Source organism: Lepisosteus platostomus, chromosome 4, assembly GCF_059453375.1.
Source record: "Lepisosteus platostomus isolate fLepPlt1 chromosome 4, fLepPlt1.hap1, whole genome shotgun sequence".
Taxonomy (NCBI): Eukaryota; Metazoa; Chordata; class Actinopteri; order Semionotiformes; family Lepisosteidae; genus Lepisosteus; species Lepisosteus platostomus.
In genome coordinates this window covers 7,390,209-7,407,500 of record NC_142614.1, presented here as the reverse complement: position 1 = coordinate 7,407,500, position 17,292 = coordinate 7,390,209, and the positions used below count along the sequence as shown (strand labels likewise).

Here is a 17,292-nt window from a genome sequence, read left to right as displayed (position 1 = left end):
GATGTTAAATATTTTTTACCACGCTGCGCGGTGTAAAGAAATGTGTTTTTCCTGCCCGGCTTCCCCCGTGCGCGAGGAGGGCTGTTGCCCGGTCGACAGAAGGAAGAAGATGGCGCCCGTTTCGCGGGAAGCACCGAGCCCAAAAATGACGGCAAAAACTGATTCACAGGACCTTTTTATTATTAACCTTGTCAGATTGACGAGCGGATCTCCGATTAGAGAAAGGAACAGAACATCTGACTGAATCAAATGAGCAGTTAAAACCACCGGAACACTCTCCGACTTTCTAAGCCTCTTGCGAGCGACCGTCGGGGACGGACGGGCAAAGTCTTTAACCGTGTACCGTGTCTCTTTAAAGCATCAAAACGTCAAGACCCATGAATTCCTCCAATATATAGATGATAAGTGCCTGAATTACATCACGTAGTGCTTATGAACAATGAAGATAGCAGTCCAGGAAGAGCCCTGAGGATGGAGGTCATGTAAAAGAAAACAGCGCTGGGACTGAAAAGTACATTTTAAAAATCTAAACTGTGTTCTTAAGGCTCGGATCAACACGGGGGGGGAGGCATAAATGAGAAGAAGAAATAGACGTTTCACCCCATGTCTAACAGTGTATGTTGGCGTCTCTGCTCTGCAGGACAGACCCGCCTGAGTTTACTGAAACTCCTCAGCGGTTTCAAATTCCTGTCTCAACACCATTATTGCTCGCGTTTATCCAGACAGTGGTGCCAGAGAGAGAGAGAGCGCGCCGACGTGCTGGCGGGGATCCACGCGTGGGAGCAGGCACACACGGGGGGGGGGTGGGGAAGAGGGGTGAGCGCGCACACACACCCCTTTGCGGGGCGCGGGCTTGTTTGCTCGTGCCCGGGTGTGAGCGCAGCTAATTACGATAGTGGCCAGGGCCCCAAATCCGAGAAGCTGCCCTCATTAAGACAATCACGGGAGAGAAAGAAAGGCAGAGACAAATCACAAGGCAAATTACGTTTTTTTTCTTTCAGCTGGGTGGCAGTGCCTGTGAAAGCCCACCCTCCCAGAGCTGTTTGTTTTGGGTTAATGTGCAGCACAGGCTGGGCTTTGGGGGGGGGGGGGGCTGATGGGATACCGGAGCAGTCGCTCCACTATGCCTGTTGCTGCTGCTCGGGCTGTGGCCTCTGCACGGTCCACTCGCGCTCGTTCAGCACAGCGTAGCTGTAGGTCTTGTAGTTGAGCAGGTCCTGCGCGCGGAAGGCCTTGTTGGCCTCGTACAGCCTCTTCCAGTACGGGGGCAGGGGTGGGAAGCCGGCCAGCTGGGCCAGCTCGTCGTTGTAGTCCCACTGCTCTGAGTCCAGCTTCAGGATGTGGCGGGTGGCGATGCCACGCCGGCGCCGGGACTCGATCTCCGCCGTCATCTCCCGCTCCATCTCCTCCCGGCTTGGCAGGGGGCAGGACCCGTCCAGCACTGACAGCACGTACTGCGTCTGGGGACAGAGGCGAGAGCAGGCGGGCTCAGCGCGATCTTTCTGCAAGAACGCAACACAGTGGCTCCCACACGGGACAAACACCCCACAGAGGATGTAAAAGCACAAGTGGAAACATATCGCTTTAAGAATCAGACTTAGATTGAAGTAGGACATATATCTATATTACACATTTCCTGCACTGCAATATTGCTACTGAACCACACTATGGCAGATAATAGAGTAATTGCTGTTAATTTAGCCATTGCCACAATACATGGTACAACAGAATAAAGGTAACTTGCTTTAACACAAATTGATTTCTTTCTTTGCGAGAGTTTGTAAGAGCTAGGAAGCCCTTGCAGTGTGCAGCTCTCCTTGTTGAGCTCAATGAAAGTGAATCTGCGCAAGACTGTGTCCTGCTCCTCTGACCAAGATCTAACTCGACCAGCACGTACCAGAGCCTCAGCCTGGCACACTGTGCCCACCTGCACACCTCCCCATGTGCTCTGTTTCCTGCTCGTCTGTTACAGGGGTGCTGCAGTCCCAATTAAATCTCAGTAACAAAATAAACTCTTTGACATCACAGAAGAAAAAAATGACAAACTTTGATTTAAGCACAAAAATTGTGAACTTTGTCAAAGCACTGTACGTCACCGTGTTGTCGTAAACCACTGGTCTCGTTACGGGCGAGAGTGAGAGTCCGCGAGGACTGCAACATGAGGCGGCCCTTCCTGCTCCCTAGTCACTGTCATGACCAATGTAATGGGATGAACAAGCAAATAAGTACAGGTTGTGCAGCAGATACTTCATTGCAGAAGTGTTCCAACGTGATCTGCATGCAGAGTTAACAAGCAAGTAGTATTTGTCAGCAAAACCCTCTCAAGGGCGAGAGCAATATCACTACTGGATTAAACGAGATGAAGTCACAAGCCTGCTTGCTTAGAATGTCAGAGGGCAACCAGAAGTTTTGTTGGCCCATTCTGAATCGCAGAAAATGACGCTCTGCACACCTGGAAATGTTGTCTATTTTGTGATGTACAGTAAATTCAAGGTTTTACAATTGCAGTTCCCCTTCAAGGTGGCACTGACCTGGCAGTGGAAGTGTGGGAAGGGGCAGATGGCTCGGCAGATGCCCACGATGAAGAGGGATGGGTAGGCCGGGTGCAGCAGGAACTTATACAGGGGGGTGACCAGGTGGTCTTGAACCCGCAGCCCCAGCTCCGGCGCCGCGGCCAGGAAGGGGTAGGTGAAGTTGTAGCCCGTGCAGAGCAGGAAGACCTCGGGCCGGGCCAGCTCACCGTCCCGGAACTGCAGCGCCCCGTCGGGCAACACCTTCTCCACGGAGGGAGCCTGGCGCACGCCTGGGGGCAGCTGGCAGGTGAGGGGGCGGTTCCCGTGGCTGAGGGTCACCTGGGCGTCCACCTTGGACAGCTCCACCGCGATATCCAGCCCCGACAGCCCAGCCCCCAGCAGGACCACAGATTTCCCAGCCAGGGGCTCGGCACAGCGGTAGTCATGACTGTGCATCAGCGTCCCTGTGAAGGAGCCAGAGAGGGCAGTCAGATCTGCCTCGTACCTGTCTTCAACACCTGAGGGGGTTGCATGCACGAAACAAGCCAGTACAAATACAGTGCAGTGCAAGCCAAACAAGTTCAGGGGGGTCAATGCATGAAATCATACAGTAGCTGTAGTTCAGGGAGTTCAATGCATGAAATGATAGCCGTAGTTCATGGGGCTCAATGCATGAAGTGATAGCTCTACTATCAGGTTGTCAATACATGAAATGATACACTAGCTGTAGTTCAGGGAGTTCAATGCATGAAATGATAGCTGTAGTTCATGGGGCTCAATGCATGAAGTGACAGCTCTACTATCAGGGGGTCAATGCATGAAATGATACCTCTATACAGTATATGCACTGATTTTGCAGTGGAAGGTATAGGAGTCCCATTGCTATGTGTTGCAAACCTCCTGCATCGCAGATGGGACCTCACTTCCAGTCAGCCTCACCTCAGTCTACGGACTCCACTCCATCGGCGTGAGCACCAGCTCCTTACTTTAAACTGCTCCTGATGTGAAACCGAATCCGTGCAACAGGCCCCGAGCCCGGAGACCAGTGGCCCTTGGACTGCACTATCGAAACGCCCGCAGCATTAACACAGACATGGAGTTTGGCTACAGTGGGTTTCCAATAATCAATCCCTCTGCGCTGAGCAAGCAAGTCATGTTTGTTCAGCCTTGCTAGACGCCAGTTTTGATGTTTTTGTCTTTATCTCCTCTTTCAGTTTTGGAAATTGCATAAACAGGCTCCTGAGTCATTGCCGCAGTTTCTTCATCTCTGAGCTAATGCAGGGGGAGACCACGGCGGCTCTTTGCCCAGCAGTACATCTGTGTCTACTGCAGAGGCTAGAGACTCAGAGGTTCGGCCAGTGGAACTGTATTGGAATGTCTCATCCCAGTAAACCCTATTCCTAACCATGGCGTTCGACAGAATACAAATCACTTGTCTGATTGTGAAGCTCACCAACTCGTTCCATTACAAGGTTTTATTCTGTTCATTCCAAGAACATGTTTTAATTACTGTAAATGATTTTCAGCATCCTGCTGGTCCATTATGCCTCTAGCCAGTGTACCAGTTAAAGTTTTGATCAACTAAGAAATAACGCTAATCGATAGATGGTGGAGGTGTGGTAGAAGCAGGCTGAATAACAGTAGTTGTGGACCGTGTGATCTGTCTGTTACTGAACATTAAATCAGACATGTGAGCTTTAAAAGAACTGAGCTGGAAAAAGAGAGGTTTACCTTTAAAGTTCTCCAGACCGGGGATGGGTGGAATATAGGGATCATAAAAGTGCCTGGAAAACACACATGCGCAGACACTCAGGAAGGGGCCAGTAGACAAGGCAGAGGAGGGGACGTACAGAGTTAAGGGACTATGGAGAACTAGACCCAGCTGGACTGGAAGGCCTGATCAAACCCGTGGCCTTTTTAAACTGGATGTGATCCTTCTAAAAACACAGGATGGGATAGGGCTGCATATTTCAGAACATGGAGGAATATGTACTCTGTTAAATATTCTGTTAAATGTGTGCTAAAGGCCCAACAATTCCTGGTAGTCTTTTCTAGTATTTTGATCAGGAAAACGTTAAAGACACAACAGAAATATTCACTATAGCAAGTCAGTGAGAGCAAATGGCGAGATAGTGGGGAGGGGAGGGGATCTGTGTACTATCAGTGTACCCATGTACAGATGGCTGTGTACTATGAACATGCCTGTGTTCTATCAGTGTACCTGTGTGCAGGTGACTGTGTTCTATTAGTGTACCTGTGTACTATACGCATGCCTGTGTTCTATCAGTGTACCTGTGTGCAGGTGACTGTGTTCTATTAGTGTACCTGTGTTCTATCAGTGTACCTGTGTGCAGGTGACTGTGTTCTATTAGTGTACCTGTGTACTATGAGCATGCCTGTGTTCTATCAGTGTACCTGTGTGCAGGTGACTGTGTGCTATCAGGGCACCTGCGTGCTATCAGTGTACCTGTGTGCTATCAGCATGACTGTGTCCTCTCAGCGCACCTGTGTGCTATCAGCGCACCTATGTGCTATCAGCATGACTGTGTCCTGTCAGCGCACCTGTGTGCTATCAGCATGACTGTGTCCTGTCAGTGTACCTGTGTGCAGGTAACTATAGAAGACTGCTGGGGGCTTGTGTCCATGATCCCTGACTTACCCATTGCAGACCATCACGGCGTCGAAGCGCTCCGTGACGCTCTCCTTCTGGCGGAGGCTGTTGGTGACGGTGACGTCCCACGCCAGCCCCCGCCAGCCCGTGGGCGCGCCGACCGGCTTGACCGCGTCGACCAGGGTGCGGAACTGCGGGCAGGAGGGCACGGGTCAGAGCGCAGCCACAGACTGCGGCTGGTCAGGGGCGCCCTGCCGGGAGACGGAGGGGAGCGGGAGCTGTACCTTGATGTGCTCCCGCAGGCGGAAGTGCTCACAGTACTTCTCCAGGTACCTCCGCACCTCCGTGTGGTGGACGAAGGAGGACAGGTGCGTGTCGAAGGGAAAATCGGGAAACGCCATCACTTCCTTGGGGATATTGGTCCTGTTGAGGGTTACAAAGTCTTTACTCCAGGTTCAGGGGTAGGAAGCCCACTGCACGGTCTCACCCCAGGACGGGGCACTGCCCCAGAGCAGAATACACACTGCCTGGTAGTCATGTCGTCATTCTACACACTGTTAAAAACTCGTTAAAATAGAAAAATTCGGATCTAAAAAGACTTCATGAAAATAAAACCAATTTGTAAAACCACATACTTAACAGGCAGGTAAGAAAACAGAAGCTGCTGTTAAAATGTGAGTATTCTGACTATGTAGTTCAAGTAGGTAGCTGGGTCAGCAGGCAAGAAAGGAATAAGTAAAGGTTAATTCCACGCTGAATAGAGAAGAAACGAAGCACAATGTTTTGGCTGTGGAGGCTTCTTCAGGTGTGCCACAGCCGAAGAAGGCTCCACAGCTGAAACATTGTGCCACAGCCGAAGAAGGCTCTACAGCTGAAACATTGTGACACAGCCGAAGAAGGCTCCACAGCTGAAACATTGTGCCACAGCCGAAGAAGGCTCTACAGCTGAAACATTGTGCCACAGCCGAAGAAGGCTCTACAGCTGAAACATTGTGACACACCAGAAGAAGGCTCCACAGCTGAGATGTTGTGTTTCTTCTCTTCTCTTTTCAGCATTGAATAAACCTTTACTTGTTCCTATTCTGCCTATGTTCGAGTAGGGAGTTGCGTCAGCATGTGTAGGCTGCAAAGGAACAGGTGAAGGTTTATTCCCTGCTAAGAGGATGTTTCAGGTGTGGAGCCTGAACACCTGAAGAAGGCTCCACAGCCGAAACGTGTCTCTTTCCTGTAATAAACCTGTACCTGTTCCTTTGCGTCCTGGCTATGACGCGCCAGCCTGCTGGGTGCTTTACCATGCGTTACCTCAGGTCTCTGTACATGCTGCTGTGCACTGGCAGCCCGTTCTCGTCGGTGCCCACGCGATCCTCGTAGACCCAGGTGCCGCCCACCCGCTCCGTCAGCTCGTACACCACGGGGGGCGCGAAAATGTCCCGGCGCGCCAGCAGATGCCGGGCGGCGCAGAGCCCTGCCGCGCCTGCGCCGATCACCGCCACACGGAGCTTCCCCACGCCGGCCATTCTACAGACGGAGAGGGAAGAGCCGACGTCACCCGCGAGCGCTGGAACTGTACATCACAGGCGTTGCTACTCAGACTGGGTATTGACCACCAGTTGCCTAACAGTATGATCCGCTTGAAAAACAAGCCTCGGCAGCAAATATCCTTCGTCAATCCCAGGCCACATGAAAGGCAAGAAAAGGTGTCAAGAACCGCCAATTCCCATGAGATCAATCGCACATGCCTGCGCTTCTACGTTTAGATGACGTTTAGCGACAGTTTTTTTCAGAACGTGTGATCTTGAGAAATAAAGTGTCTACTTCTAAAGCATTCTGAAGAGTTTTACTCTTCAGTACGGATCAATTTGAAAACAAAGAGACAAGAGACATGCCTCGAAGACGGTTTCTCCCAAAAATAAATATATATACAGACTGCTGGATAAGACCCCCAAGACGCCACAAACTGCTAATGTCTGATTTCCAAATGGAAGTAAGCAGCCCCCTATCGGGGCAAGAGAAGCAGGTTTTTCCCCTCTCGTGTGCCCCCGGAGTACGTCAGCTGGCTCTGTACTGTAACCGGAGTCCGAGTTCCTCCGAACGAACTCGGCGACCTCCGGGAGCTGGCGCGAGCTGCGGGCGCTGTCTGAGCGATTGGATCCCCGCCCCACAACCTTTAACAGCCAACTCCGAGCGTCGGCCGGACTCTTGGGGCCCCTTGCAATGTTATGCAACCGGCTTTTCATAGATTGCGGTCAGACCGCTGGTTTTCCAGTGCGGTTCTGTGCGACATTCAACTTGAAATGTGACGTAATCCTCCCAAGAGGGTTTTAAGAATCTTTCACTGAAGTACTGTCACACTATTGTTAGTGGAACCCCACAGTTTGTATGTACATTATTAATTCTTAAGTTGTACAATCTTTCGAAAGGAGTTTAAAGATGAATAGCGAGAGGCGTTGCAAACGGATTGCAACCACTAGACAGACTGCTTTTCAATGCCCCTCAATATTCGTGCAGTACAGTGTATATGTACACTCTGCATTTGTCCCTCTGTGCTGCTGAAAGAAATAGCACACGATCAGCCCCTTAATTGCATATATATTATGCAGTTATTTGCAGCATGTAGTTAAAGATGTGGAAGTTTCTTCAGTTTTAAAAAAAAAAGAATCGGTCTTTTTCCAACTCGATTTTTGCTGACGTCTCTCTGTGCTCTTTCAAAAACGTTGTAATGCAAGCGAAGAGTCGATCGCTGTCGTTTCAGGGTGAGTGCTGTGGTGTAGGCTAGCTCTGCTGCAGAAACGGTTCCCTTTATTCCGATCTCAGGAAGACCACAGCGTGAGAGCGATTGGGTCTGTCGCTGTTCGCTTCTCTTGCGCTACAGGCGAGGGTACCTGAGGGTCTGGACGAGGCGAGCCGCGGAGCCGCTGGAAAGACTGTCCCCCGGGTAATCCTCGCGGAGAGACTTCGAGGAGTTGGAAAGAGACGTCAAACCGAGAAACGCACAAAGACAACCGGTCAACGTCAGCCCTCCCCCGAAGCCGGGCGAATCCGCTGAGTGGCTGTTTCTTTACACACGTCAGACTCTCCTCACTCCTTCCTGGAATCTCTGTTGCATCTGTTTAACTGTATGTATTGAAAACTGTTGTGGGTAGATTTGCAAAATGTCAGTGTTAAACAGTTGAAGGTACATGTTAAATTGAAAGATTTTGATATTATTTGATATTTGCTTAGATCTGATTTTGGATAAAGGATGTGTTTTTATTATTAATCTGTTAAGTATTTTGGCGAAAAACTTCATCCACGAAAGTCAATAGTCTAATACTGCTCCCTCTCTTAATGCTTTAGAAGTAGAATTCCTTTTTTATTTAAATTCTTTTCGAATTTTAAAGAATCAAAAGGCAGGAAAAACAATGGAAATGCGTAAAAAGTATCGTTTTCAGCTTTTAGAAGTGTGAAGTGGCTGTGAAGTGTCTATTTCTGTATCTATTTGAATATTCGGTCTCATTTTTTGTATTTCTGGGGTTTAAATAAAAACTTTCTCCTTCCTCGCTATAAACGAGAAAGCCGGCGAGCCTCACACAAGGAGAGGGCGGAGACATCTTCAACCCACCGCTATGTGGCCAATCGGATTGGTCTTGCAAGCGCTCTGTGTCCTTACTGACTCTATAGCGTTGCTGTTGTTGTTTTGACGCCTGTGTCAAAGTTTTGGGGGAAACTTTAAACAAATGAAGAGGTTTTGCATCAAATACTATTCGTATGGGGGAGCCAGAGGTTTAACAGCCACTGGAAGCCCTAAAAAGCCAGACTTCTCCATGACCTGGTGCCATTCTTCTGTCTGTACATAAACGATGAATATTATGCATAGGCGGCTCCCGCTGACGGGAAAGATGCGAAAATAGCGCCTGTACATAAAGGGCGACTAAACCGCCCCAAATACTGCAGAACAATTCACCCAATATACACGACAGGCAGATTTACGGATATAATCTTTAGAACTCAATTCTGAAGGATAGTCTGTATTGTAATAGAGCTACTCAACTTGTTTCAGACTACGGCACACTTCTGGAAACTGAAAAACAAAAACATCCCACAAAAAAATGGATCTTCTGCAGTGCGATAGGAATTATTCAATAATAATGGTTGGGTCCCTGAAACGCCACTATCAGGATTTTACTTAATCTTTTAGTGTTTATGTTATGTTCTGGAAAAAAACGCCAGTATAATAATAATAATAATAATAATAATAATAATAATAATAAACAGAGTGATTAAGCCAGTTCAGAGATGGGGATTATTAGGAGGCCATGATGGGTTAAGGCCAGGAGGAAATTTGGTCAGGACCCTGATGTAACACCCCTACTCTTTTCGAGAAACATTCTGGGAAGTATACTGACCACAGAGAGTCAGGACCTCGGTTTTCCGTCTCGTCTGAAGGACGGCGCCTTTTTAAAGTATAGTGTCTCCGTCACTTTACTGGGGCATCAGGACCCACATAGACCGCTGGGTGAGCGCCCCCTGCTGGTCCCACTTACACCTCTTCCTGCAGCAGCCTCAGCTTTACCAGGAGTCAAAGGAACAAGTAATAGGTTTATTCCATGCTGAAAAAAAGAAGAGAGAAAACACAACGTTTCGGCCGTGGAGCCTTCTTCAGGTGTGAGCAGAAGAAGCTGAAGAAGCTTTTTTTCAGCATGGAATAAACCTATTACTTGTTCCTTTGCAGTCTACGCATGCTGACGCAGCTCCCCACCTGAACTACTTTACCAGGAGTCTCCCATCTAGATACTGGCCAGCCTCACCTGCTGAGCTCCAGTGGGCTGCCGGCAAAAGAGCTCACCGATGCGTTGGCCGGGAATCGAACCCGGGTCAACTGCTTGGAAGGCAGCTATGCTCACCACTATACCACCAACGCGGACAACCTCACCCCCCACCTGAATGAATATGACAACAAAACCTCCTGTTGTGAATTTCCTGAAATGTTTCAAGAAACGCCTTGGTGAGACAGAAGGTGGAATTTGATCCATTTGAGCGTGATGAGTGTCACGCCGAGGTAATGGGTAAACAAAACAAACGAATAAGAAAGCTCAATAAAGTACACATTAACACATTAACAACTATCCACACCTGAAGAAGGCTCCACGGCCGAAACGTTGTGTTCTCTTTCTTCTTTTTTTCAGCATGGAATAAACCTATTACTTGTTCCTTTGCAGCCATTAACAACTATGATGGGGTCGGTTCTCACACACCGACGCACTTGCGCACAAATGCACAAAAAACCCGCGGTGTTTCTGTAACGTAACCCTACAAAATAGCTCCTCCTTTGCTGGGAAGCAGAAGCGATGTCTGCGGCAGAGGTCCTAGAAACACGCAGGAGTCGCCAGGAGTTGCTCCAGGAAAGAGTCTTGGTTTTCGAATTCCACAGGTTCTTGTATGAAATTGTAAAAAAAGATGTGTTTTTTTTTTAAAGCACGAATTGCTCTGTGTGTATGAGAGAGGGCCTACTGGAGCACGCAGCTCGCCTGTGGGCATAAACTCGTTTTCGGCCGCCTCTGCCGGGAGGGAGAGGGCAAAGAGCGGGACTTTGGACCGCTAGCTGATGTTTAATAAACCTTCCTTTTCATCCCGTCCACCCCCCGACGTGTTTCTGAGAAACGTGCTGTTGTAGAGGACGGGACTTGCTCTCGTTTCCTCCTCCCCCGTCCGTTCTCTCGTTTTAATGTCGGCAAATGATGTAGTGCGTCCAAATTTTGGCGCAGCCCAGGCAGGGAAAGAGTATTTAAAATATATGAAGAAGGCTGAAGAAGCCGAAAGAAGGCACCACGGCCGAAACGTTGTGTTCTCTTTCTTCTTTTGTTCAGCATGGAATAAACCTATTGTTCCTTTGCAGCCTACGCATGCTGACGCAGCTACCCACCTGAACTACTACTTTAAAATATATGTGTAATTTTCGTTGTTAAAGGAGGAACCATCCTAGGACCATAAACTTCTCAAAGCGAAAACAACTACAAGAATCGCATTCACATAGGCGAAAAGGGCAGACTTGAGTGATCCGTTTTAGGGCCCAGGTGAAAACATTGAGGATCAGAGAGATTCCGCCCCCTGTCTCAGGTGCCTGTGCCTTTGAACTCCTTTTCGCGCCTCCTGCACTCATACTCGAGTCCTCTTGCACTTGTGCGCTCCTGAAGATGTGACCTGCTTTGTACTTGTACGTGTGAAAATCCCCTCGAGTGAGGCCTTTGAACGTCGTAGGATGAAGCAGCCCCTCTTTCAAATAACAGCGAATGACCTGTGTAAAGGATGTGTTAAAGCGCTTTCCGTAAGTGCCCAGGCAGTGTGGAATGTTCAAGTAGGACACTGATCAGCCAGCCTCTGTGATGCTCTAACAAGCAGGTAGTGTTTGAAGTGTATCTTTTCACTGAACCGTTGAGCCTTTGGCTTTTACATACCGCACGCTAAAGGCTCTGACACTAATTTATTGCAGCTGCAATTGAATTTGGTGAAATGTTCTAACCGAGAATGGGGCCAGAGAGCTGAGACGTTCCCCTCGTTTCTCTTGCAACCAGTCAGCGTTTGTACTTTCAATTCGAGTTCACAACATGACCCAGGAGTGCCGGAATGGGGTAACACTCGGCTTTGGGTTGCGTGATTTACACGAACGATGAGGGAAAACAGTTTCAGAACCTCACGTAGACTTCTGGAAGCTGATATAGCTGTGTAGTTGTGGTAAATCAGGCAGGTCGCGCAGCTCCAGTGGCGCAATCGGTTAGCGCGCGGTACTTATATGGCAGTACTCTGCAGAGCGATGCCGAGGTTGTGAGTTCGAGCCTCACCTGGAGCAGTGTGTTTTGTTTGTGACGTCATTTTAGTGCGCACCAGATCACCTGTGCCCTGGCGCTCAAGAAGAAATTCCTCGCTTTTTGCCAATGCAGCCTCAGCAAAGCAGGTGATCACGAAGGTCTGTTTTTCAAAGCCTTGACTTAAAAAAAAAAACGTATTCACCCCTAATTTTTCGTTCTGGTAAGATCATCGTCCGCACGCATGTACAGATGAATGCTTTTCATCACTGCGTTCATCAAGACGTACATATAATTGGGCAAGGTATTCAGTAAATACGATCAAAAATACATGAGCGCTTTCAGTCCAGTCCACTCACAAAACAATTTCTGCGCACACAATGAACAGTAACATTATGAAATCAATAAACCAGCTTTTACTGTAGTAAGAACCGTTTTTCTTGGGCGCCTTTACACATGAACACGAACAATACTCTTCGTGGAGACAAGTAGCTTTTGCGGGCGGTTTTCTTTTCGTAAGCGTGTTCAGCTGTTAACCAAAAGCACCCCTTCAGCCATAATTCTTTACTTGTGCAATGTATTGTCCTGTCTCGATAAAATGCCTGTCAAATCAAAAGGAAATGTTTAACAGCCATCATTCAAAGGCACCGCTGGGATTCGAACCCAGGATCTCCTGTTTACTAGACAGGCGCTTTAACCATCTAAGCCACGGCGCCGCTGAAAACCGTTTCGCCATTAAGTTCTAATTGTTCGATATTTATCAAATTGATTGCGAGGTATTTTTAGACAAGTTTGCCTAAAACTTACATTAAAAACTTTCTTCTCAGCAACTTCTAGTCATTACCGAAAATCTTAAAAACCCATGGAGCTTGAAGGAGTCGGAAAAGTGTATTCTGACAGAGGTTAAGCAGGTCCACAATATTCTGGGTGATTTTCTGCCTCTATCATAAACTAACTCATAAATACAGTGGTGATGCCTCATCTTATCTCTAGTCTCGGATTCTTCCTCAGGGTTTCGCCAGGACCTGCGGTTCAGTCCTACTTCAAAGCGACTAGATGTCTGGATTGGGTTGGATCGGATCGGTTATTGTATGTCCTCCCATTGTCCCTTTAACCTTCCACTGGGAGAATAGCTGTGTTCCCTCAATATCGCCTTGCGCCTAAAATGTATTGTTTTTAATCCTACGTTAATTTTTGCATGTATTTATTTATTCTTAATGACAGTTTATATCAAGTACGTATCCATTTGGAATCAAATTAAGTTGCACAAAGAAAGCTTTTGTCATTATTCATACATCATCAAGATATAGTTTTTGATTATTCTACTGGATATACACTAATTTCGGGAAAACGAGAGCTTTGTGGCAGCGGTGGGATTCGAACCCACGCCCCCGAAGAGACTGGAGCCTTAATCCAGCGCCTTAGACCGCTCGGCCACGCTACCATGAAAGCTGTTTTTAAGGGCTTCAGAAATCCCTCGCGCTAGTTTCTTAGAGGACCCGTTGGAGATCATTTCCAATAATGGAAACTGAACTCGGGTTCGGTTTCAGCCCGTAGAGCATGAAAAACTTTATAGTCACACCCGAGGAAGGCTTCACAGCCGATACGTTGTGCTTTCTCTCTTCTCTTTTCAGCATGGAATAAACCTATTACTTGTTCCTTTATAGTCTATGTTTGACATAGATCTATTTTCATTAGTATACACAAGAACGCATTTTCTATCTCTTCATGGCCTTTCGTGCTTTAGTTTATTTTAATCTGGACTAAATGCTATTTTTGATTCAGTACTGCCCTGTGGTCTAGAATGTAAATTGTATTTATATTATAATCCTACACTGAGCGAACGTAGGAAGATCATCGAGATACTTTTAAGACAGGAAGGCGCTGGAGATCCAGTGGCACTTCAAAGGGTATGTTTTTTTTTTCATCTCAAACAAGCTAAAACACACAAGGGTTCGTCTGCTCCATCAAAGAAAACCTGGGTTCGAGTGATCCTGAGTCAAACATCACGGCTGTTAGCAGAACGCGACACCTGCCATTATGTAATTATTTCAAAGGCATGGCGCACCCCACTTTCGCCTCGCCACTGTGCCCTCTGCATCAAAGCGCCCCCCAAACAATTGATCCCTCTAAACTGTGCCATGGTGTTAATGTGTCTACGCTGGGCACAGGGAAAGACGTTAGATGTCATTTTTTGCCCAAGCAGCTTCAAAAACACACCCAGAACAAAAACTCCTAGCATTAATCGCGCGCTGGGCATCAAAAGATAAACAGTAACACCCCGTAAGAATCAAACGAAATAAAATCCGGCCTGTGTCATGCAAATGCTTATAAGCGAATTTAAGGACAGTACGGTCCATCGAGAGGGGATCATTTGGCTTCTGGAGCTGAGAGAGATGAACCGGACCGGCAGCATGGCACTAGACCGAGAGACCGAGGAGCTTCTGAGCACCATTTTGTCCCTGGAGCAGGACTACTGCACGGGCCCAGTCCAGTTGCCGTCGTGGGCGCTTGATGACGGCTTTTTCCGCCTTAACGGTAAGTCTTGGCAGTCGTTTCGTTTCACGAAAAGGCCTTTTCTAATTGGAAAAAAAAATGCTGTTAATTGAATCGAGCATCGCTTCTGAAACGAATGCATATGAGTAGTGATGTATAGGAGGAGTACGTAGCGTGAGCAAAAACGTTCAATTTCTGCTCCCCATCAATCGTTGCTCGCTCTCCAAGAGCGCTTGCGTGCTACGACATAGTTATAACGTTCTGGCAGGTGCGGCAGGTTTTTTTTTTTTTAATTTCGACTTCGCACCACAGCTCGGTCCACCTCTGAGTACGCCACAGGGTTGACCATTAAGATTCTCTTCTGTCGCTCGCTTGGTTTAGCTCTCCCGGGCCCGGACGGCGCTGCTGCCGAGACACGCCTCCGCCAGCGGGACGAGAAGAAGGAAAACGCGCCCCGGCCGCCGAGCGCAGCCCCGGCGCCGCAGAGTGGGCACCCGGGAGCCGCCGGGAATTCCCCCGTGGAGCTGGCGAAGGGGAAGAGGAGGAAGACCCTCTTCACCAAAGAGCAGACGGACGTCCTGAAAAGAAGCTTCGAGGCCGATCCCTATCCCGACTACAAGAAGCGCACCCGACTCTCCGAGCTCACCGGCATCCAGGAGTCCAGAATCCAGGTGAGTTGCGCTGCTGCAGAGATCTTGTTCTGGTAAAAGCGGGCGCGGGGAGACAGGCACAGCGTTTGTGCGGAGCTGCAGAGAGGCAGCCGAGGAAAGGCGGAGATTTCATGACCGGCTGAAACGCCGCCAATGTTCTATTTCCAGCCGCTTTGCAGTTTGAAAGTCGTGGTTTGTGCGTTTGCAATTGAAGGTAAAAAGGAGCACAGAACTAAAATATTGCCAAACCAGCTTATAGGATGTGGGTGGGTTGTGTTGTTGGTGGACGGTAGGGGTCGGTTGTCATCATCACCAAGAGTGGGAAATAAGTCAGCAAAGGGATCTGACATCCAGGCCGGTTATCTACTGGCTAATGTCATGAAAATTAATGGATCTACTCATAGACTCCTATCTAAGGCAGGCGATAACTTCATTGCTAATGCAACGGCAGCTTAACATGTTTTTGTTGTTGTTCAGAAATGTTTTGTTATTCAGTTTGTGACTTAACAAAATCAAACGCGAAACATTTCGGAACCATGCTTAGTCTGTTCTAGGTTCAATTATAGCTTTAATTGTACGAGCTTATCAAAAGGTCAAATTTCATGCAACTAGTTGGCAGTGAAGTACTGAACTGAACTGTTTCCTACAAAATTACAGACAGCAGCGGCGAATCCACCAGCGCAACAGTTTCGGCGGTTGCTTTGCTCATAGCGCTACTGTAGATACTATGTCGGCTAACTTGGTCCTGTGCAAAAGCACATTTCGTTTTTGCAAATAACTCAATGTCATTATTTAGGATTAATCCTGAGTGTTTTCTTCTAGGTGTGGTTCCAGAACCGCAGGGCTCGTCATTTACCTCGTATCAGACAGAGAAACTGGCCGTATTGGATCCCGGGCCGAACCATGCCCGTCCCCTTCGCCCACATCCAGAACTTCTATCCCCAGCCTGCTGCAGGATGTTCAGCCGCGACACAGTGCCCCCTACCGGGCGGGGGCACAGCGTGGCAGCCCTAATCTCCGTCCCAGCTACCCGAAAGACTGACACGCGTTACCCGTGGGGCTTAACAGAGACTTCGGGAGCCTCATAGAGAAAGATGGACGCGGAGTAGACTGATTTTCTCGCTACATTTCTAACCAAATTTCAAACAAAGCAGCAACATACCACCACCAACAAATACGGATTATTTACTTGGAACTGGGCATTCCTGAAATGACACAACGTCATGATTATTTTAAATGAAATAATCTTAGTTGATTGAGTTTTAATTTATGAACCTTAATTACTGCCCAGCACATCCTGCTTGCATTTAAGCTCTGATTTGTACAAGAATACGGATGTGTTTTCAGTTCCGAAAATAACAGACACCACCGCCCGTGCAGACAGACGGACCCTGTGACATTGTATTTGAAATAATGGACTTTTTCCGAAGGAGAACCGAAACACGGAACACAGGACGCGCATGGATACTACAGGGGAGCGTATTTTTACACAGAGAGTTGTGGGAGTCTGGAACAAGCTACCCGACGGCATTGCCCGACACCCTTCTTTCTAGGACTCGTGAAAGAGATTTTTGGAATAATTAGCCGCTAGCAACCCAAAAACCATAGAGGGGGAAAATAGTCTTAAATAAATTTATTTATGATATATGATTTTATTTATATGATATTTATTTTTTATAGATCTCGGGTGATCTAAGTTCCGAGTTAAATAATACAGGAGAGGACAAGTTATCGGATCTCCAGACGTTACGGGCTTTGAAAGGGTGTGTAAAAATGCGCTGGAATATAAAGCCCAGCCAGTCCGTTTGCTAGGACTGTAAAATCTGTAACATGATGGAGTTTCAATCTTCATTTTTTTCCGTTTGAGGCGTCTAGTGGTTAATCGACACTTCTTGGATGTTTATTTATTTGCTAACAACGACTTTGTGATAAAGGCTTCACACACTGTGCGTTTCCTTTTCGATTGATAAACTACGACCACCCTAGTGAAATAATAACGAAACAGCAAGACGAAATATTTTCTGCCGGCGGTTTCCACAGAATAATTTTGAAAAAAAAAAACGATTTTTTTTACACTGGACATTGTAAACATTGTAAAATGTAAAAAATTATGCAATCTTTTATACAAATATCAATAAATTACTGTGGTTTTTACTTGCGTGAAACTTGTGTTGTTACTGTTTTCGATGTCACTTTGTGTTGAATGTTTTCATAATGGGTATGTAGCATCCGGGGACAGA

At 47.6% G+C, this 17,292-nt stretch overlaps 2 protein-coding genes and 4 non-coding genes across 6 annotated transcripts; 2 read left to right on the top strand and 4 right to left on the bottom strand.

Annotated features, from left to right (window-relative positions):
* Positions 1-162: 162 nt before the first annotated feature.
* LOC148672341 (uncharacterized) lies at positions 163-8,166 on the bottom strand. The gene is made up of 7 exons (XM_088627995.1): positions 8,007-8,166; positions 6,427-6,642; positions 5,409-5,547; positions 5,173-5,315; positions 4,245-4,297; positions 2,532-2,977; positions 163-1,460 (listed from the first exon to the last, which is right to left on the bottom strand). Exons 2-7 carry the CDS (start codon positions 6,639-6,641, stop codon positions 1,122-1,124), a joined length of 1,335 nt encoding a protein of 444 aa, XP_088484121.1. The 5' UTR covers position 6,642; positions 8,007-8,166; the 3' UTR covers positions 163-1,121.
* Positions 8,167-9,952: 1,786 nt separating this feature from the next.
* trnag-ucc (transfer RNA glycine (anticodon UCC)) lies at positions 9,953-10,024 on the bottom strand. Its single transcript has one exon. It is a non-coding gene; the product is annotated as a tRNA-Gly (tRNA).
* A 1,832-nt stretch (positions 10,025-11,856) lies between these two features.
* On the top strand, positions 11,857-11,950 carry trnai-uau (transfer RNA isoleucine (anticodon UAU)). Its single transcript has 2 exons — positions 11,857-11,894; positions 11,915-11,950. It is a non-coding gene; the product is annotated as a tRNA-Ile (tRNA).
* Positions 11,951-12,038: 88 nt separating this feature from the next.
* On the top strand, positions 12,039-17,206 carry LOC148672336 (uncharacterized). Its single transcript, XM_088630818.1, has 3 exons — positions 12,039-14,444; positions 14,784-15,073; positions 15,875-17,206. The coding sequence occupies exons 1-3, from the start codon at positions 14,225-14,227 to the stop codon at positions 16,064-16,066; spliced, it is 702 nt and encodes a 233-aa protein (XP_088486944.1). The 5' UTR covers positions 12,039-14,224; the 3' UTR covers positions 16,067-17,206.
* trnat-agu (transfer RNA threonine (anticodon AGU)) lies at positions 12,549-12,622 on the bottom strand. Its single transcript has one exon. It is a non-coding gene; the product is annotated as a tRNA-Thr (tRNA).
* Positions 13,269-13,350, bottom strand: trnal-aag (transfer RNA leucine (anticodon AAG)). The gene has a single exon. It is a non-coding gene; the product is annotated as a tRNA-Leu (tRNA).
* Positions 17,207-17,292: the final 86 nt, after the last annotated feature.